The 20,779-nt window shown below is 34.8% G+C and overlaps 2 protein-coding genes across 2 annotated transcripts; both read left to right on the plus strand.

Moving 5' to 3' along the window:
* The first annotated feature begins 971 nt into the window (after positions 1–971).
* On the plus strand, positions 972–13,191 carry LOC145578812 (ATP-dependent DNA helicase Q-like 3). Its single transcript, XM_081636114.1, has 18 exons — positions 972–1,177; positions 1,307–1,414; positions 1,500–1,541; positions 1,653–1,736; positions 5,645–5,785; positions 5,906–5,940; positions 6,034–6,117; positions 6,831–6,919; positions 8,914–9,066; positions 9,167–9,263; positions 10,106–10,244; positions 10,335–10,427; positions 10,508–10,573; positions 10,759–10,889; positions 11,279–11,376; positions 11,538–11,665; positions 11,807–11,904; positions 12,532–13,191. The coding sequence occupies exons 3-18, from the start codon at positions 1,539–1,541 to the stop codon at positions 12,989–12,991; spliced, it is 1,899 nt and encodes a 632-aa protein (XP_081492240.1). The 5' UTR covers positions 972–1,177; positions 1,307–1,414; positions 1,500–1,538; the 3' UTR covers positions 12,992–13,191.
* Positions 13,192–13,881: 690 nt separating this feature from the next.
* LOC145580021 (proteasome subunit alpha type-6) lies at positions 13,882–20,540 on the plus strand. The gene is made up of 9 exons (XM_081637337.1): positions 13,882–14,060; positions 14,207–14,301; positions 14,395–14,476; positions 14,980–15,076; positions 17,190–17,248; positions 17,363–17,445; positions 19,007–19,102; positions 19,664–19,723; positions 19,993–20,540. The coding sequence occupies exons 1-9, from the start codon at positions 13,985–13,987 to the stop codon at positions 20,083–20,085; spliced, it is 741 nt and encodes a 246-aa protein (XP_081493463.1). The 5' UTR covers positions 13,882–13,984; the 3' UTR covers positions 20,086–20,540.
* The last annotated feature ends 239 nt before the right edge of the window (positions 20,541–20,779 follow it).

The following is a 20,779-nucleotide window of genomic DNA, read 5'->3' on the forward strand; positions in this document are numbered from 1 at the left end:
TTGATGGTTAATTCTTTGTATCTTTGTTATTGCTGGACTAATTGTTTGTATAATCTGCTTATATTGCTTTAATTTAGGTAACTGGCGTTATAATGTTTGATTATTTTGGATATTGATACTCTAAATGCGTCTAGGTCACTTTTACTCTACATGCCTTTTAGCAGTTTGTATCGAAATTTCGGAACTTTTTGCAGTTTCAATGCCATTGTATGGTGTGATGGCCTTGTTGATTATGTTGTATATTTATCTTTTAATGTTTATTTACGTAATATGTGCCAAAAATGCTGTTGTTATGTACAACCTCCGTTTCTTATTACGTGCAACAAAGGGGTATTATTTGTGAGACATAAAATATTCCTTTGTTGCACATATAAGAAATAGGCGTCATCCCTTTCACTCTTTCTTGTGATTTTTATGTCTGATTTGTGAGACAAATGCTGATTTTATTTCGATGCTACCCTCTTAACGTTCTTTTGGTTTGTAAATTTGAAATTGAAGTTGGTAGTTGATTACTGGAGTTATGACATTCGTATAATCTTATGTCTTAAAGAGTCGGATTGTCATCCATAGTGCATAATAATTGTTGGACTTGTTATCAATCAATCTAGTTTAAAAGCTGGGGAATAAAAAGTTTGATAAGTAAATATGTGGTAGAATTGGACAAGTTGGTTTGTAGTTTCTGTTTGGGGGAGTTTGTTTTTGCTGGTGATGCATTCCTTTCAATTCAATTTGCTCCTTTATTGTTTTCTATACTTCTTCTGAAAACCTTTTTCTGATTAGTTCAACATGTGTAACTTTTTTTTACACTTACTGGCCTACTGGGTCTTGTAGGTAGTTTTTGTTAATAGCAAATAGTGCTCAATGCTGTGAAATCTTTGAACCTCTGAATACCAACAAATAACTGGTTACCCAAGTAAACTCCCGGAGTAGGTTATTCTGGTAAAATTATAGTACCATTAAGTTTCCCTATTTAAAAATAATTCTCCATGATGTTTTGTATTGAAGGGTTCGAATCCCAGGATTAAAATGAAGAAATCACCATTACCTGTGCAAAATATATGTGGGACACCAAAGAATAAATATGGGAAGGAAGCTTTGGTCAAAATATTGAGATGGCATTTTGGGCATTCTGAATTTCGAGGCAAGCAGCTAGAGGCCATCGAAGCTGTTTTATCAGGTTTTAATCTTCCAGTTCAGTGTTGCTAATTGTGTTATGCTACTGACGTACTGTATGCAATTTGACGATATATGATGCTCTAAGCATCAATTTGATGTACTGGTTACGACTTTTGATCCTTTTATACAGGAAGGGATTGTTTTTGTCTTATGCCCACTGGAGGGGGGAAGTCAATGTGTTATCAGATTCCTGCCCTTGCAAATAATGGCATTGTCCTTGTTGTTTGCCCTTTAATAGGTGAATGTCATTTGTCTTGTTTAATTGTTTTATCTTGAGGAGTATTGTATACCATATTTGATTTATGGCTGAATTGCAATTCTAGGACTAAAATTGATCACTTCCATTTTCGTGGTCAGCTTTGATGGTAAGGGCATTGTATTCGTTATAGAATTATCTTTTTCTCTTTTGTTTTGATCGTCTTTGTTCCCATTTACCAGGCTCTGGTGTAACATACACATGAAAATTTCTTATTTAGGAAAACCAAGTGAAGGCCTTGAAGGAGAAGGGCATTGGAGCTGAGTTTCTCTCCTCAACTCAGACATCTGCTGTCAGAGAGAGGGTATGTTTTTGAGTTCTGTCATTCCATGTTGCCATTTGTGAAAGGTTGATTACAACAGAAACCAAACATTTCATCAGTGTAGGCACAATTGAATTTTGGCATTGTCTCTTTTTTTTTTTACTGGACATTTGATTGTATATCTGATTATCTGACACAAATTTTATGGATGCTTGAGGGTCAACTTCATAAGGGACTTTGTTGTTTCCAATATAAGCTCTATTCTTAATGTGCTTAAACTGTGATGGTGCTGTTCACTCCCGTACGATTCTGTTGGACTAAGCTTAATGTATTATTTGGTATAAATAGATAGAAGTAACTCTAGGCATCCATTGGCGATTTATTTGAATACTGATGAATTAAAAAAAAAAAAACTTATGGCAAGTATTACTTTTAGACATTGCATTTGATCCAATTTCTGATCTCAATGCATTGAGTTCCTAGTGTTGTTTTAAGAAGTAAATATTTGTGGATTTTTTATGCGGTTCCCTTCTACTTGCAAAAGTTGTATTTGGTAGACCATTTGTATTTTTAGAAATATACATGGTACCCTTGTAATTTTTACCAGATGTTATGTCATGACCGTTTATCATGCTCACCTCCCCTTTCCGTTATGAAAATGCTAGTCAGATTTTGTTAAAAAATTGTCATTTGAAACAACTTGTTGGATGTAGCCTTCTTCATTAATGAGATGTTATGTTTGATTATAAATTCTTGGATTATTTGTCTTTAATATCCAGTTTATCTTTAATTTCAACCATTAGAATTTTACATCTTCATTGTGGTCCTTGTGGGTTGGTTGTTCATAGGCATTGTTTTACCTTGTGATGTGCTTGGAATGCCTTGTCTTAAGTGTTTAGCATTGAGTTGTGATTGAGAAGGAATTTCATTAATAATTGATCAATTTTGTCTTCAGACTCTGAACAACTTAGTAAATTTTTAAGAGATACATTAGAGAGAAAGGACCATATATTAAACTTATCCAACTCTTATAGTGCAAGATGTGGGGTGGATCTAATATATGACAAGGTTATCTACCATGCTATTTGTCGATTAACATGAAGACTATACGTCTTTTTTCATGTATTAATTCAGAATTCTAAGGATGCATTTAATTGATACAAATTGATTTTGATCTTAAATGTCATTTTTCGATAAATATGACGCATTCCCTTCGTCCTACATTATTTTTCACACATTGACTTTCACATTATTATCATTTTGGGACTAATGCTTTGTCGTTGTTGTGTTGAACTATAGCTCGAGTGCACACAACACCCCGAACTTTGACTAATAGCGTGAGCACCACCACTATTGATTGAGGTGCAAAGTGTGCCATTAACTACCCTTTAATTATCAGAAATGTCTTATTTTGAATGCTAAATAATACCCATTAATGGTACGTGATGCACCCCAATTAATAGTTGGTGGTGTTCCAGCTACTAGTCAAAGTTGGGTGCACCTAAGCTATGGTTTAGGGTGTTAAGGCCAATTTTGCCTATAAATAATGCTTGAAAATACATAATGAAACAGATCTTATATATATATATATATATATATATTCCTTATATACTAATACTATTTCTGTTTCATATTATGTGCAACAAAGGCCTTGACACGGATGCATAGAAAGATAGAGTGCATGTGATAAGAAGAGAGGTTGTGGGAAACGACAACTTAAAAAGGGAAGAAGACATTGGTTGCACATAATGTTTAGCAATTGTTTTTAGTGAATGTTACACATAATATGAAACGGAGGTAGTAATAAATTAAAATTATCAACATGTATTATGTTCCCAAAATAATCATTAGGAAAAGTAATATTGGATGTGATAGGTGTGTCGCGTACCTAACAAAAATAACCGAACTTACTCTACTATGTAGTTGAGCAAGTAGGGGTCGAATCCCAAGAGACTAAGGACTTACTAATTAAACAGACTCAAATTAATACTAAGCAAGTAACCAATCACTATCGAGAAATCTATACTAGAATAATTACGAACTATTAAGCAACAAAATTATAATAATGAATTAATCAAGAACTAAAGACATCTATGATTAAGTATTCCCACTAATATGAATCAATGCAATAGAACAATCCCTTATCCCTTAATTAAACCAATAAACATTCTACAGGACGGATGCTCCCTGTAACAATACTAAGAGTTTCTTTCGATCAACTAATAGCTTCCCTAACATACAATCATACCTATTTTCATGGAATCATACATATTAAAGATATTGAGAACGACATCTTATAAGCCCTAGCAAGAACAATTAGCTATTTTCATGCATAAAAGCTCTTAATTTTAATTAGGATTCTAGAATCAATTAAGAATCAACTTTCGTTGTAAACCTAATCACATTCAATAATACTATTTCTAGTTAATCATTGATAATAAAACCAACCCTAACAAAGAAGAACTATAAATTAATTAATTGGGAATTGGGAATTAAACAACGCATTAATCCATATTAGGGTTCAACTTAACCCTAGATTATGAAACTGCTCACACAAAATGATAGAAATAACAAGACAAATAATTAAAGAAAACATAATTACAATAGAAAATTAAAGAGATCAAAGATGAAAGAGAAATACTTGAAATTGAATTAAGATGAATGCTTCAATGGAGTTCTATATGTTCTCTCACAAATCAACGTAGAATAGAAAAAACTATATTAAAAATTAAAATGTTTAAAAATAGGGTTAAAACCCCTATTTATACTATCCTAAAAATAAACGTTAAATATTAAAAATAAAAATGTCTTCTGCGCACACGTACACGGCCGTGTGCAGATGGGTACACGACTGTGTAGCTAGCCTATACTTGATCTCAGATTCATCATGTACGTGCACGGTCGTGTAGCTAAGGGGTACATGACCGTGTAGGCAGAGTTCATATGGAGATGGCATTACACGATCGTGTAGCCCATGGTACACGGTCATGTAGCATGAAAGCGTGGATGGAAGAGTCACACGACCATGTAGTATATGGTACACGGCCATGTAGCGTTATCATCATCTAGCACTCCAATACATAACTTCTCATGACTTGCAAATCTTCTTATGAAGTTCACCAATCTATCTCAAAATGTCGTAGCATGTTTATTATCACTTCAAATGTTCTACTTCATCCTGAAATCACAACAAAACAACCAAACAACCAGAATAGAAGAAATCGAGTCCAACTTGGATAAAACATACAGAAACACGAACGTTGAAATTCTATAGTAAACGCATTCCAAATAGCCCAAAAATAATGGTATAATATCGACTTATTAGGATGAATAGGTTACAAAAGTAGTATTTTCCACGTGTGAAGGCTCTTATTGTTGGATAGTATCAGTTTGACAGTTTTTGGGGTGGTGGCCTTCCAAATGGTAACTAAGGAGTGCAAAGATTTTTTTGGGGAAACATGGATATTGGCAAAAGTTTTGACTGCAAAACTCACCAGTTGACCAGGGTTGAAAGTCAGCTGTATATACCCAGATTACAAAAAGCCTAGCCACTTCAGAGGCTTTCTTCATGTGGATCACCAATCAAATGTGTAGTGAAGACAGAATAAATTTTAGATGGTGATGGACTGTTGGTAGTGGCTTGTATATGCTCTGAAATGGTCACTTGTTGGATATAATTATTATTCTGTCAATTTGATGATTAGACCAAAGCAACCTTTTCCGTCAGGATACAATCAGGAGCTCACATGTGTGTGGGATCATTCAATCACCATTATGCACTTTGTGGATTCCAAACTGAATTACTCTTCTTATGTTTTTGCCTTACTATGTTTTCCTTAGCTTTGCTGTGCCAAATTATGATCAATCTTACCAGTTTTGTCTCTTTTATTCTGTTCTTTCCTTTTCCCTATAGCTTCCCATTTGCATTGATCTTGTTGTCTTTTCTCTAGATTTACGAGGACCTGAGCTCTGGAAAACCTTCCCTGAAGCTGCTGTATGTGACTCCGGAGTTGATTGCTACATCAGGTTTCAGCGTTAAGCTGTCAAAAATTCATGGCAGGGGGCTGTTGCATCTGATTGCCATAGATGAGGTGTGCTGTAATCTCTCTGTAGTGATTGGAATTCAAGAATTAATTACCTTGAAGTATTAACTGTGTGTGTGTGTGTGTTTTTGTTTGTTTGTTTGTTTGTTTTCTGTTCAAATGTTTCAGGCGCATTGCATATCATCATGGGGTCATGACTTCAGGTTTGTGCTATAAGATGGGTTCACCTCAAGCAAATGACTTCACAAATGCGTTAGTTTAATTGTTTTTTCATTAACAGTTAATTTATCTTATAGGCCAAGCTACCGGAAATTGTCTTCTTTGAGAGACATCCTTCCAGATGTCCCAATTTTGGCATTGACAGCAACGGCTGCACCAAAGTAAGCTGCACATTTTACTCTTATTCATCACTTCTTTCAAAGTCCTCCAGTGGTGGCTAGGCTTGCTACAATAAATAACTCATAGTATTTCTGTATAATAATGCTCACACATGATGCTTTTTTACAATAATACATGAATAAATAAATCAATACTGAAGTTTATAAATAAATAAATTCCCAAACGTGGCTTGGTTTTAAAATCAATAGCAATTGAAATATATAAGTCTCTAGAGAAATGTAACTTTGTAGTCAATTACATTAATACATAAATAAATAGATAGTGAAGTTCCTAGGCCAACTAATGATTCAGCCGAAAAAAAAAACCCTCCCAAAACTCCACTTTAGTATAGGTATATAGATACTTGAGTACTTTAACTGTTTGCTACATTGTAATCTATGATATTCGTCAAATGTATGCTGTATCAATTAATATATGTGGCCATCAGATCATGTTATTATGGGTTCAGAGAAGCATTCTAGTAACAAAATCATGGTGGATAGATGCATTCAGATTAGAATAATTACTGATTAATGATAAAGTAAGGCATTTGTACCTGTAAATCAAACATAGCTGCAAAATTAGACTGCTTGTAGAATTAATGGGATTGAATTTTCGTCGTGTTAAGAATTGTGTTGAACTTCTATCTATTCCTTACTACTACCTTTGTTTTATCCTTTATTTATATTGTTTCTCTTTCTTCTTTCGAGTGCAGGGTTCAGACTGATGTCATTCAATCATTGTGCTTGCAAAATCCTTTAGTCCTAAAATCATCCTTCAATCGCCCTAATATACATTATGAAGGTGAATTCCTTAAAATTTTGTTATTTAGTTTCTCATTCATTTGCTGGTTTTATCATCTGTCTATCAGCAAAAGTAAGTATTATGAATTTATATTATTTCATTCAGAGAATAAGATTTTGAAAAGAAGATAGAAAAGGGGAAATAACTTTTTATGACAAGACCTTGCCTTGAGAGGAGAAGATAGGAATCTGTTCCATGTGTGCTATCAGCCTTTTTAGAAAATTTAAAAATTATGGTTTTATGTATTTGGATTCCAGGAGAGACCATAGACTCTTAGTCCAGAGATGAAATACTTTCGGCAAAATTGGCCGCAACACCCTGGAGTATGGCTAAGGTGCGGCTAAGGTGCACTAAGCACCTTGAACTTTTCGTAGTAGTCAAAACACCACCAACTATGGTGTTAGGTGCAACGCATACCATAAATGAAAACTTTCGACAACTTATTTCACCAGGATGAGGTGAATCTTCACTCTCTAGAACAGTTATGTAGTCATTCATCCACTTAGCACACATGGATTCACCTTCTCCGATGAAATAAGTAGTCGAAAATTTCATTTAAAGCATGTGTTACACCTAAAGGTGAGCATCGTGTCGTGTCGGGCTGTCGCGGGCCGTGCCTAGGTGGGACTCGTGCCGGGCCGTGCCGTGCCAAATTTTGGCACACCCCAGCCCACGTGCTTGGCGGGCCGTGCCGGGCTGCGGGCCAACCCGTAATTTTTTTTTAATATATAAATATATATTTATATAAAAAAAATCAATTTATTGTGTTATAAATAATTAAATAAGTTTATATAAATAAACTTAATTAATTAAGTTTTATTTGGGCATGGGCCGTGCCACGGGCCGTGCAGGCGTGCCGATGACCGTGCCGCCCGCCGTGCCCGTGCCGGATTTCAATTTTTTGTTCACGGCACGACCCACGGCCTACAAGTGGGCCGCCGTGCCGGAGTCGTGCTAGGTCCGTGCCGCCCGCGTGCTGGCACGACCTGTGCCCATCTTTAGTTGCACCTAACATCATAGTTAGTGGTGTTTTGGCTACTACGCATAGTTCAGGGCGCTCAGTGTACCTAAGCCATACTTTAGGGTGTTGCGGCCAATTTTTCCTTTTTTATTAGTCATAGTTTTTGTGTATTTGTAAAGCATGTAGTTTAATTTAGTCTTAACTCTGAAGTGATGCACATGATCATATATTCAAATACTTATTGGATTGTTGCTGATGGTTGTCAAATTTTTTTTAACACCTGTCACTTGTTGTGGTACTACTTCTCGCTTTAGGCTCGTGTATATCATTATTATGTTTCTTCGTTTGTCGATATAAAACTTCTTCGAGTGTTAGAAGTTTTCCATACATTTTGAAATTTTTGAATATAAACACCAAGTCACTATCACAATTTTATTTAAGTGCTTATTAACCTTGAACCTTCTAGCGGATAATTGTGAATATTCATGTAATGATCTGAGAAGATAGTAATAAATTGAGGTTCTCTTGAGTTGATGGCTATGCAGCCTATGCTTATTGAAATAATTAGTGTTTATGAGATGCTTCACAACAATCACAAGTTCAAAGTTTACGTGGTAATGTATCTGTCCTTGTAACAGAAAATTTCTTCCGTTTCTTATTTTTTTCTTCCCTCCCTACATTCTTTGTTTTTCCCTTATTTACTTTATTTTAATTTTATCGAGATATTCTGATTGCGGCATCTGTCAGTTATTTTGTATGAGATACTCCCTCCATCCCTTTTTGCTCGTCCCATATTTCTTTTTTGGATGTCCCAATGTTGGCTTTATTTCCTAATATGGTTACTTTTTTTCTCTAATGTTGGAGCCCGCACACAACCATTATCCTTTTCTCTCTACCTTATACTTTCATTAAAAAGCGTGTCAAAACCCAATGGGGCAAACAAACAAAGATAGAGGGATTAGGTTATTGTTACTGTTGTATTTGGTATGTCATTGATTTGGTCATAATGTTGAGTAAGCTTTTATTGATGCAGTTCGATATAAAGATCTTCTAGATGATAGCTATGCTGATTTATGTGGGGTAATGAAATCCTGTGGAGATGTCTGTGGAATTATCTACTGCCTTGAGAGATCAGCTTGTGATGCTCTGGCTGTTCACTTGTCAAGTAATGGCATATCATGCGCTGGTAACTAATATGGTCTTTCTTGTGATGTTTTTCAATATATATCTTCTTATGATGTTTTCTATACACTTAAATTGTGATGTTTCTTTTGCCCTTTCCTTAGCTTACCATGCTGGTTTGAACAATAAATTACGAAGCTCTGTCTTAGATGATTGGATTTCTTCGAAGATACAAGTTGTTGTGGCCACAGTTGCCTTTGGGTATGATTTTCTTAGATACAAATATAGCATTGCACTTCAGTGATTTCTGGGTTGGTGCTTATAAAAAAATCAAATACGAATGTATGCTGATATCAAGTGGGATTGAACCAATATAGTGTAACTATAGCAGCAATAGAGAAAGACGATTGGCTGAATATGCATTTGTTAACTAGAACAATAAAATTGGACTATAAAAAAAAAGAAAGAATCTACGCCACTTTCTTCTTTATAGTAGTATTTCAAATGTTGTCTGACTACTTCTACATTTATATTATTTTTATCTTTACATGTATATTTATCTTTGGGCCTTATGAACGGCTTATTAGGTATTGTATGAACTGCTGCGGGGGTTTAGCACAACCTAGCTATCTTGGCACTTTTGTTCTTATCATCTCTACACGTACGTATTTGACAAACTGATTTGATCTATGTTGGTGAACTTCATATAATTAAGAAGTGATGGCTTAAGTTAAAATCATTTTACACTTGCATTATTGGACTATTCTGATTAATTTATGTCAATGTCCTTGCATGACTTAAGTTGTGCTGTGTTTTCTTTTCTCATTTTGGCACAGCGTAGCTGTTAATATTTTAATACTTCAACGCTGAAACTTATGGATAATTTTTTATGCATTCACTGTATTACTTGCTGCAATTTGGGATGGAGCTCTGTAAGGGACTTTAAAGTGATAGAAGATGACATGTTTCATGCAGAATGGTACGTGTTTCTGTAAATATTAAGCAGGGGAATCACAACTATTGACACTTTACTATATTGTTAAAATAAAATCTAGCAGTACGTAATTTGTGACTCTTTTGGCTGAACTTTAGGGAATAGATAGAAAGGATGTTCGAATTGTATGTCACTTCAATATCCCAAAGTCAATGGAAGCATTTTATCAAGAGTCTGGTAGAGCTGGACGTGATCAGTTGCCATGTCGAAGTGTTTTATATTATAGCATTGATGATCGCAAGAGGATGGTTGGATTTTTATGTCCTGATTTGTTTTTCAGGCTACAATAAGGCTACATAATTGCCGAAATCTTAACTGCAATAATTTCAATATTGCAGGAATTTATTCTGAAGAATCCTCAAAACAAGAAATCGAAGTCCTCAAGTTTGGAAGATGCATCGTCAAAGAAGTCATTCGATGATTTTAGACAGGTGGTATTTTTCACAAAGGCAAGACAAGGTGAGGGGAAATAATGAAATAGTGAACTGATTTTGCCTGGTCGTGATTACAGATGGTTGAGTACTGTGAAGGTTCTGATTGCCGTAGGAAGAAAATTCTTCAGAGCTTTGGGGAACAGGTGGGCTGGGCATTTTTTTTTAAATATTTTTTTTTATTAATTTATGCAGTTTATACTTTATGTAGATCATCCTTTTTACAACAAAGAAAAATTATTAAATTCTATATAGTACTTCATAGTTTTTTTTGCTCCATTTAAACTGAACTCTTATCTCCTTTTGTTCTTCTTTTCTACTCAAACTGTAGGCCCCTGCATCTCTCTGTAGAAAAACATGTGATGCCTGCAAACAGCCAAATTTAGTGGCCAAGAACCTGGAGCAGTTAAGTTCCTCAGCAGCTCGACAGAAAAATGTGCTTGCCAGAGTTGTTATAAACAGGTAGTCTGGCTTGTATTATTTGATAAATTTATCATGATATTGACATTGACTATATATTGTGGAGTCAGAGAGTTACTGAGTTTATACGGAAATTCCCTTGAAGACACTACTGCTTTATCTGTGGTACTTAACCTGGGTTAATTCATTTATATTTTATCCATTAACAATTCTTTAAACTCCTAAACATCTTGCACATCTTTCTCTCATCTCTTTGCTGGTGTTTTGTGAGGCTTATGAGTTATGATAACGTGCTAACTGTGTCAGTAGGAATCAATCATCCAGTCATGTTGGAATATTTTTATTTTTCATTATGTGTTGTCCTCTTTTTGCAGTGTTCTTATTTGCTTCTTTTTGTGCTGATATTAATATGTTCCTATTTTTCTGTGAAGTTCCTCAAACAATGTTGATGGAGAAAGGTATAGTGAATTCTGGAATCGTAGTGATGATAAATCTTGTGATTCTGAAGAAGAAATATCAGATTCTGATGGTAATAACCTATCTGGCTTATTGGTTGAAGTTCACTATAGAGCCTTATGAGCTGGCAGTTTTTTGTGATTGAATTTTGATTGAGCTTGGTACAAATATACAATAGCTTTTTTTTAGTTGTATCACCATCTCATTTTATCACTGAATACTTTCTTAATTCAGAGGAAGGGGAAGCATTAAAAAGCCTGAGCTACTCAGGCTTGCCATCAAGATCTCGGTTAAGTGAAAAACTTGATATATTGCAGCGAGCAGAAGAAAAGTATTATCAGAACCAAGGCTCTCAGAAAGAGGTCTGTTTCTCTTTTATATATTATATTCTTATGTCTTTGCCAATGCATGTAGTCATATGCATTTAGTGGGCCTTCTGTCTCCCTTTCTTTTCTTTATTGTACATTCTTATATCCTATGTAATTTTATCACACTAATTACAGACTAGTAGAAAAGACAAAAATTTGATATCCAACACATTAAGAGAATCATGCAAGCAACGACTGGCAAATGCTTTAAAGGAAAATCAACGACTTGGCAGGTTTCATTTGTAGCTTACCCTCGATTTCAAACCATATGCTTAATTCTTAGTCTCTTTCTTTTAATCTTTTTTTGCCGGTTCCTTTCTCCTATAATTATTTTTAACTAATTTTGTGTCTCAAAATAATTTTCATGTGAACATTCCTGCTATATTCACATTATACCTATGAAGCGACAGGGTTTTGTTTGGTTCTTTGTCTTTTTAATTGAAGGATTGAGTCAGGAATGGGTGATACTCATGTGGCATAGTGTGAGTCTAGGCAACTGAAGCCTTTATACTAAAATATTTCTTTCATGTCCCTTCAAAAAAAAGATCTTCCTTTCAACTGATACAGATGTTTTTCAATATATCTGCCCCAAATCCTCTGCTCTTTAACTTGAGGGCAGTGGCCACATTACTGTATTTATTTTTCTCCCTCGAGAGAAGCTACCTATTGCTTGTTTATTTCCATACCTTTGAAAGAATGAGCAGGAGGGGATAATATTAGCTACTTCTGTATGGTTTTTTTAATACTCGGGTATTATATCTTACTGATGAGGCCGATTCCTTCTTTTTCTTTAATACTATGAAATAGTTATTTTCTAGTGGAATCTTGGCTAACTCTTTTCCTTGATTACCATTTTACAGTGTTGACATTGAATCAGCGGTCACAATCCTTGAAAAGGAATGCTACAAGAAATGTGAAAAAGGCGGGAAAACGTTTTATCTATCACAGATGGCTAGTACAGCAAGGTGGCTTTCAACTGCAAGTGTAAATGATTTAACTAACAAGCTGCAGTCCAGCACCCCAAATACGGACAACTTGAAGAAAAAGGACGTTTCCATTCTGGAGCCAACTTCCTCCTCAAATAATTCCAGTAAACCTGTGAAGGAAATCATCTATGAAAAAACTAGAATTGATCCATCTGCAACTGCTCAAACATTGGAAAGCATAGCACAAAGAATAGTGCTACCGCCCGTTCCTTCCTTCTCTGACTTTGTAAGAAGCAACAAAGCGAAAGATGGTCAAGCCACTCATCATTCTAACTCAAAAAGGAATTCAGCAGATATTTCTGGTACTGCTGATAAGAGGATGAGGTCGCAGTAGTCTTACATTAGTAGTTCATTTTTCTCTTCATTTGCCTTCTTACATACTGTACTTTATTTCTTCAATACCTCCGGTTATTGAGAATAAGCATTTATCTCATCTTCAGGCTGCCCTTCTTCTAGAGAGCAGTGGCTACAGCATATAGGCCGGTCTGAACCCATAACATGAATGTTTGTCAATTTTGAAGAATAACCACACTTTATAATCTATAATGCTGTGAAAATAAAACACATTTCTTTCACTTGATTGTAATTTTGGTTTTGAGGGCTAAATAAGTAAATAAGCATCTTCCACCTGATAAAATTTTTAGAATTGATTTTTCAATTGAAAAATGATAAATAAGTATCGTATCCTCTTCCCTTAACCTTGTAGAATGCAAGCTCTAATAACCATAATAGCTAAGTTATTAACAAATACAAAGTACTAGTTAATATCCCAGCTCGAGTGACTAGAACTGTTTTTATAACCATTAACTTTGCCTAGACCTAACAAAACTATCTCAACTCAAATTACTTAGACAACATGTAGAAGTATAGAATGAGGTGACAAAGAAATTGCCCTAATTCACAATCAATCCAATTGATCCGACCCTAATACTTGAATTAACACGACTAATATAAGCAAAAATCAAATATTGATTGGTTTTATTAAACCACGACTTCAATTAAATCCAATGTTTTTATTTTTTTTTGACGCACAATTAAATACAATATAAGCAATTACACAATAATCATTACTCACTAAAAACACTCAACCAAACAACTCATTTACCACCTCTATTGTCGTCAATGTACTAAAATCACGAGGGTGGTATCGGTAATTAGCAACGGCATAAAAGCAAAGACGAGGCTGGCTTGCGCAAAAAGGCACCAAAAGCGCTACTACTTCCCCACTTTAAACCCCAAAATTATTTTGCCCATTTCCCAAACTCACTCTCCCTATTTTCTCTCTCCTAAATTCACACTTGATTCAGCAGAGCAACAACAAACAAGCATGAGTAGAGGCAGCGGAGCAGGCTATGATCGACACATTACGATCTTCTCTCCTGAAGGTCGTCTCTTCCAAGTTGGTATGCTCAATTTCATCCTCAAGATCTATCATTTTGATTCATTTTTTTTTTTTTTTTTTTTCATATTTCGATCATTATCTAGGGTTTTTCGCAATTTTTATTTTCCCCCTTTTTCACATTTTTGTGGGGTTTAATTTTTGTGTCAGAATATGCATTTAAGGCAGTGAAATCTGGTGGAATTACATCGATTGCTGTTCGTGGGAAAGATTCAGTTTGTGTCGTCACCCAGAAGAAAGTTCCTGTTAGTAATTTAACTTTTTTTTTTTTCATCCCATTAAATTTTGATGTTTTGGGGGTTTTTTCTGATTGTTTTTGGTTGATGTTTGGATTACAGGACAAGCTTTTGGATCAAACTAGTGTTTCACACCTTTTCAAAATCACCAAGTTTATAGGGTTGCTTGCCACTGGAATGACAGGTGGGTGATTTGATGTTTTTGATGATTTTGAGGTGTGTTATTTTGATTATGAGAATTTGTTCCAAAGGAAGTTGTAAATTAGTATTAATCATGAAAGTAAGTCGATGAAATCATGATGACAATATGTAAGTAGAATTTGAAGGCTTGAGTCATGTTAACTTGAACTCGTAGTGTTACTAATGGATTGAAGATAGTTTATAAGTGATGAGTTTTTAATTGAAATGTTTTAAAAGTCTGGAATTGTTCTCGGTTTGAGTTCTTGGATGATGTTGTTGTGATGGGTTAGTCATGGTCATTGTTATACGAGCTTTGTTTTCGATGAGTGAGTAGAGAAGCTATTGTGGATTATGTGTGTAATATTGTTTGTACTATAGAGTATTTATAATTTAAGTTGATTGCTCAATGGAATTGGTTGAGGGAATTATTGATCTGACAATATTAGATTTCATGAATCGATTGTTTCAAAAGCTTCATACCATTAATGAGGTGGCTTCTTTGATCAGCTGATTCTAGGAATTTGGTTCAACAAGCAAGGAATGAAGCAGCTGAGTTTCGTCATAAATATGGATACGAAATGCCAGTGGATTCATTGGCTAGATGGTATGTATTTTTTATTTCCTAATTTCTCTTGGATATGGATGATCGATTTTTCATTAGGTGAGAAATTCTTGTTGAAATTTATAGGTTGCCTTTGTATTGTGTTTGCTGTTAAGACTTGTAATTAATATGAAAGTAGTCTACAAGACTGAACATACTTATAAAAGAGGCTTTGAATAGAAAGTTGGAGGTTTCTGGTTTCATTGGTTACTTGGGTAAACTATATTTTCAAGATTATAGCACTGTACTTTGTTAGCTGAGGTGCATTATCTTTTTTTAGACCCTGGTTCTGTTCACTTGTCCCCCAGTTGTTCTACATGTTGCACAGAATCACTGAAATGAGAAATTATTCAACCTTATATTGAACATAATTAAAAATGTGGTTACATGATGCATTTGTTCTGCTTCATGTCCAATGACTAATGGTGGGTGCTGGATATGTTTTCCTTGTCTATTAGCATCTTTATTTGAAATTTGTGTATTATAATCAAAATATTGTTGCTACATCCTCAAGAATTACCTAATAGTCTAATTTTTTTTTATTTATTGAAACTCTGTTTTCAATCTTCAATAAACATCATGCTCTCTTTCTATCTTTCAATAAAAGAGGTTTTTTTTTTCCCTTCCGGTGGGGGGGAGGGGGTGGGTCGCCGGGTCGTTGCTTTTGGTTAATGACTTTCTGAATTTGTTAAAATTTTTGAAAAAGCCCAATGATGGAAAATTTATATGCTTTTTTTGATTTCATATAAGCCTCCTTTTCATGAGCTGCAGCTTTGGTTCTTGGCAATTTGGCAATGTAAACTACCACCACCTCCACCACAATTACCGCCTTCTTCATTGTCGTCTTCGTCTTCTTCTCATTACAATTATTATTACGGAGTATTATTATTGTTATTGTTGTTGTTGTTGTTATTATTATTATTATTATTATTATTATTGGCATTGTCATCTTGTCAGTATTGCTGCTGCTCTGGAAGGGACTGGCTTTAGTGAAATGTGTAAACATAAGACCAGTTTGAACAAGTTCAATAAGATCTGAGGGCTTGATTTTTGATAAACTTTACATATTTTTAGGATTTTTATTGTTGATATTTTTTTCCTTTTTTTGATTTTTAACTTTGCTAGAAATGTGATTTTTAAAAATAAATAAAAAATAATTATTTATCTATTTTTCAAAGAAATAGGAAAAATTTATTTACCCCCTTGTGCTCGCGCGCCTGCGTTCAAGCAAGATGCTTTACTTTCCTTGATTTATTGAGCCATGCAACTAAGTACAGTAATGAATTAATATACGTGTTCTGTTGATGTTAAATCCCCCCACCTCCTCCTGTTTTGGTTAATTGTTATTTTCAGGGGACACAATAATTTTTTTTGACTATTCAACTTTTGGCATGTGATTTTGATGTTATAACCTGCGAAGCTCGGACTCGGCCAAACACCCAGCCGTACCCGTGTCGACACGACGCGACCCGGGTGCGGACACGAAATCTGGGTCGGACCCTTGCGTGAAAAAGTGGACTCGCCAATTGTGAACCCTAGATCTAAAATAGGAGGACAGATTCACCAAACCAAGAGCCTAACCTTAGGGTTTTTGATCGAAAGTGAAAAACGAGCAGTTTGACACCCAGAAGTTGCTGGATTTCTTTGCCGGCGACTGAAAACTGGTTCTTTGAGTCTCGAGTTCTCGACCATTCAACTTCAACTGCAATTTCTGTTTTCTTTTATATTTTTTTTTAACGTGGGTGGGGTAGGCAGTCTTGAAAATTGAAATAGTGAATGTGGAGGTGGGTGGAAAACTCACGTGATTTATAATCTTATTTACTGTTTCTTTCTTTTCTTTTTTACAGTACTACTTTTATATTTTTTTTAAAAGCTGAACAATAAGTACTACTCTAAACTTCTACTTTGACCTATTTTTACTTACCTTCAACTCTAATATTTTTTAAATTGCCGTGTCCCTGAGTCCAAATTTAAAATATGGACTCTTTTAAAACGTGTCCGCGGATCCTTAATTTTATAATATTCCGAGTCTGACACTTGGACCCATACCCGAGTCCGACACCCGTACCCAAGTCCGAGCTTCCTAGGTTATAACTCATTTGTTGTTTGTGTATAGGATTGCAGATAAGTCTCAAGTATATACCCAGCATGCCTACATGAGACCTCTTGGAGTAGGTGTGTGCCAAGTTTGCTTCTGCTTCTCATAATAAATCTTTTTCCTCTGAGCTTTATTTTGTGATTTTACATTTGGCCTTTCCTAAATGCCTTTTTATTTTCCTATACATGTAGTGGCTATTGTTATTGGAATTGATGAAGAGAATGGGCCTCAACTATTTAAATGTGATCCCGCTGGACACTTTTATGGTCACAAGGTATTCTTTTTGAGTTTTTGGATAAATTAATCTACGATATGCTCCTCTCATATAGAGATTTTTAATATCTACAGGTGAGTCATGACAACTTAGAATAGAGCTCATATGTAGTGGTCATTGCTTGGTGTTAGTGTTAACTCGAGCTGCTTAGCTTAAGTTAAAATAAACTTATAAGTAAGGTTGAAAAAAGGCTAGAATCTTTATGTTGCATTCAATTGAAGGCCCCTTAAACCTGTTGTGATTTTCATACATCAAAATGTCTACTTTCAAGTTTCTACTTCATGCAGGATTCTTACAATAACTACCTTTTGTTGTTGGGATTATTCTCATTACCACCCTTAAGGCCTTAAGTCCTCATTTGATTTCTCAAAGCCACCTTTCACCATCAATCACCAAGTCTTTAATTAAAATCCCTTCTTCAACCGTAAATCCCTTTATTGAAGTCTGGTACTTGTATGATTTTGCAGTTTTGACTTGATTCAGAATCATGATTTCAAAAAAAGAGAAATATATACACCATTTAGTAACAATCTAAGTTTTTCTATCCTCCCCTTTCTCTTAATTTCTTTCATTCAATTGATCAACATTTTGTGAATTACTCTTAAACAATTGTTCTCGATTTACAATTTATCTCTCTTTAAGCCTACTTTCTCTGTTTCAAATTAATTCTGACAATTTCCTTTTTCATCTGCTTCTGAACTTGCAACATTACCTTATTTGATAATGAACCATTACTATTTTATTATTTTTCTTTCCCACCAACTCCACTTACACATTTTTTAGAAAAAAATTCTCACTATTAATTAAATATACCCCCACTATGGTGCTAACTATACTTCATATTTCCTTAAAGAAAACCTAATTTTATGTTATAAAATTCACACTTTGGTCCAAACCCTTTAATTTTCCTAAAACTTTGTGCAATGCTTACTGTTACAATTAATATGAAACGGAAGGAGTAAATACTAATTGTTCTCATAGAAAGGAAAGTAGTGACTGGTTTGAGTGATCAATAGCTGTCCTTCTTGGTGGTCATAGGTGCACACCATCATTTCTATCTGCTATATGATAGAGAGAGAGACTGAGATCAGGTTGTGTTATGTATTGTTCTTCAGATTTTGTGTTCACTTGGGTGGTCATTGTGTTTGATTTGGACTTTTGGTGGTTGAAGATGGTGATTGCAGCCTAAATTAAAGAGTAATGTTTCTAGTTTGATCAACATGATTACTTGATAGATAAAATGAGGCTCTTTAGGATTTTAATCAAGGTAAATTAGATTAGATTCCAATATAGGGTTTGTAGCCATTTTGTGGTTATTTAGTAGCTAATTATTTGATTAGTGGTAATTGGTGGGTATGAGAATACAATTAAAGACTTGAGGGTAGCGAATCTATGTTGGTTGGTTTTTTATTCCAAGTTAGGGATGATTTTGTGAATTGTGTCTAAACTTGCACGTTGTTTTTTTTTGTAGAAATTAGCCAGGTATAACTTATGTCAGTTTTATTGTAGCAATACTGCAAAAGTTTGGAAACAATTTTGATTATATGCTTGTTTATTATAGGCCACAAGTGCTGGAGCTAAAGATCAAGAAGCCATTAATTTTTTGGAGAAAAAAATGAAAAATGATCCTGCTTTCTCCTATGAGGAAACTGTGCAGGTATGCAATCTAGCTTGCTTTTCTTTTGTATCATCAATTGCTGCAACAATATGCGTCTTCTCTTTCTTACATTCTAGTGAAGGGAAATATGGAAGGGGGGAAGTGATTGTCAAATGTGAAATTAGCAGTGCTATACTGATGAATTGTTTGGAGGATCCACTTCTTTTACTTGCAGATTTTGTGTAAAATATGTCTTTGCATTGGGGCTAAGAAAATATTTATTTCAACTAACAGTTGTTAGTGTTATGTTATTGCTTTGTTTTGTAAATTCTTATTTATAAGAGGGTGTTGTGCCATTGCAATCTTACTGCTTCATGCCATGTGCTGGGAAATTCCCGAGTTAAATTGTGAAGTTGGTGAAAAGCTTTAATCTGTCCTGTATACATATGTACTTGTAAAAATGGTAATTTATGTTTATGAAAATTTACCTACAAAAGGTATTTGTCACCAATCACCATTTGGCGCTGTTAACGTCTGTGATCAGCCATTACTCATTACTAAATTTTTATTTGTAGATATGCCTTAGTGTGACTGAAAGTTGTGTGTTTTTCTTGCTTGCAGACGGCAATCTCTGCTCTTCAGTCTGTTCTGCAAGAGGATTTTAAGGCCACTGAGATCGAGGTACATCTTATGAAGTTTGCTTTGTATTTATTGAGTTTGTTATCTTGGAATCAATGTTGGACTTGGTTAACTAGTAGACTTGTAAACTGTCTTCATGGGTGCCCTTTGGGAAACAAAAATTCGAAATTTCATTGCAGAAACTTATTGCATTGGGAACTTCTGATGCGAAATCAGCTCATGAAATATGCTAATCTGTTTTATTTAAAAAAAAAAAATATGATTTTACTAGGGTTATAATCATAACAGCATGAGTTGCCAATTGTTTCCAGGTGGGAGTTGTTCAAGTTGGGAATCCAGTTTTCAGGTCGCTTGCAACCGAGGAGATTGATGAGCACTTGACGGCCATTAGTGAGCGTGATTGATTTGGATTTGTTTAACTAGGTGGGCTGGCATAGTTTGCCAAGTGTGCTAGTACTGCTGATGCGAAAGATGTCCTCAACCTCCTAACCTGAAATTGCAGTAGCCGTTGGTAGAACTCTTAGCCTTTTATATTTACTGTAGCATCAGATAATTGTTGATGTTTCAAACTTAAAGGGGTTATTATTGCAAAGAGCTTCTGTGCAAGTTGATGAAAATGGTTTAGATGCTTGGTAGCTTTGCACTAGTTTGCTTCCTTCTCTGCTGTCTCTATTTGGCAGTCAAGGTAATGCGAGCCTTGGGTTTTTCCTCGACAATCTTATTGTGCAATCTTTTGTATGAAACTTGAAGCTGCATCTTAGAGGTGGATTTTTAAACGTGTGAGATTCATTGCCTCACTGTCCAAAATGCATATTTTTCTAGCACTGTATTACAAGTAATTTCTTAACTGTTTTCCTTACCTCTGTCTAGGGGCATTGATCAAGTTAACCCATGTTATTTTTAGGAATTAATACAGCCTAGGAGTTAAAAAATACTATACTCAAACATTTCAATTACAAATTAAATTGCTCCCTAATGTGTTACGTAATTATTAAAGAAACCCATCCAGGGGCAACTGAATAGAGTTTTGTTCTTTTGGACTGAATAGAGTAATAATATAATTATAATAGTAAATATATTAAGATAGAATTAAAACTG

This window comes from Chenopodium album, chromosome 14 (genome assembly GCF_948465745.1).
Source record: "Chenopodium album chromosome 14, dcCheAlbu1.1, whole genome shotgun sequence".
Taxonomy (NCBI): domain Eukaryota; kingdom Viridiplantae; phylum Streptophyta; class Magnoliopsida; order Caryophyllales; family Amaranthaceae; genus Chenopodium; species Chenopodium album.

Coding starts and splice junctions, on each gene's coding strand:
- LOC145578812 (XM_081636114.1), top strand. Junction 5,786..5,905: donor ATCTGATTGCCATAGATGAG/GTGTGCTGTAAT, acceptor CAAATGTTTCAG/GCGCATTGCATATCATCATG. Junction 10,890..11,278: donor GCCAGAGTTGTTATAAACAG/GTAGTCTGGCTT, acceptor TTTTCTGTGAAG/TTCCTCAAACAATGTTGATG.
- LOC145580021 (XM_081637337.1), top strand. CDS start 13,985: ATGAGTAGAGGCAGCGGAGCAGGCTATGATCGACACATTACGATCTTC. Junction 14,477..14,979: donor GCTTGCCACTGGAATGACAG/GTGGGTGATTTG, acceptor TTCTTTGATCAG/CTGATTCTAGGAATTTGGTT. Junction 19,103..19,663: donor CCTATGAGGAAACTGTGCAG/GTATGCAATCTA, acceptor TCTTGCTTGCAG/ACGGCAATCTCTGCTCTTCA.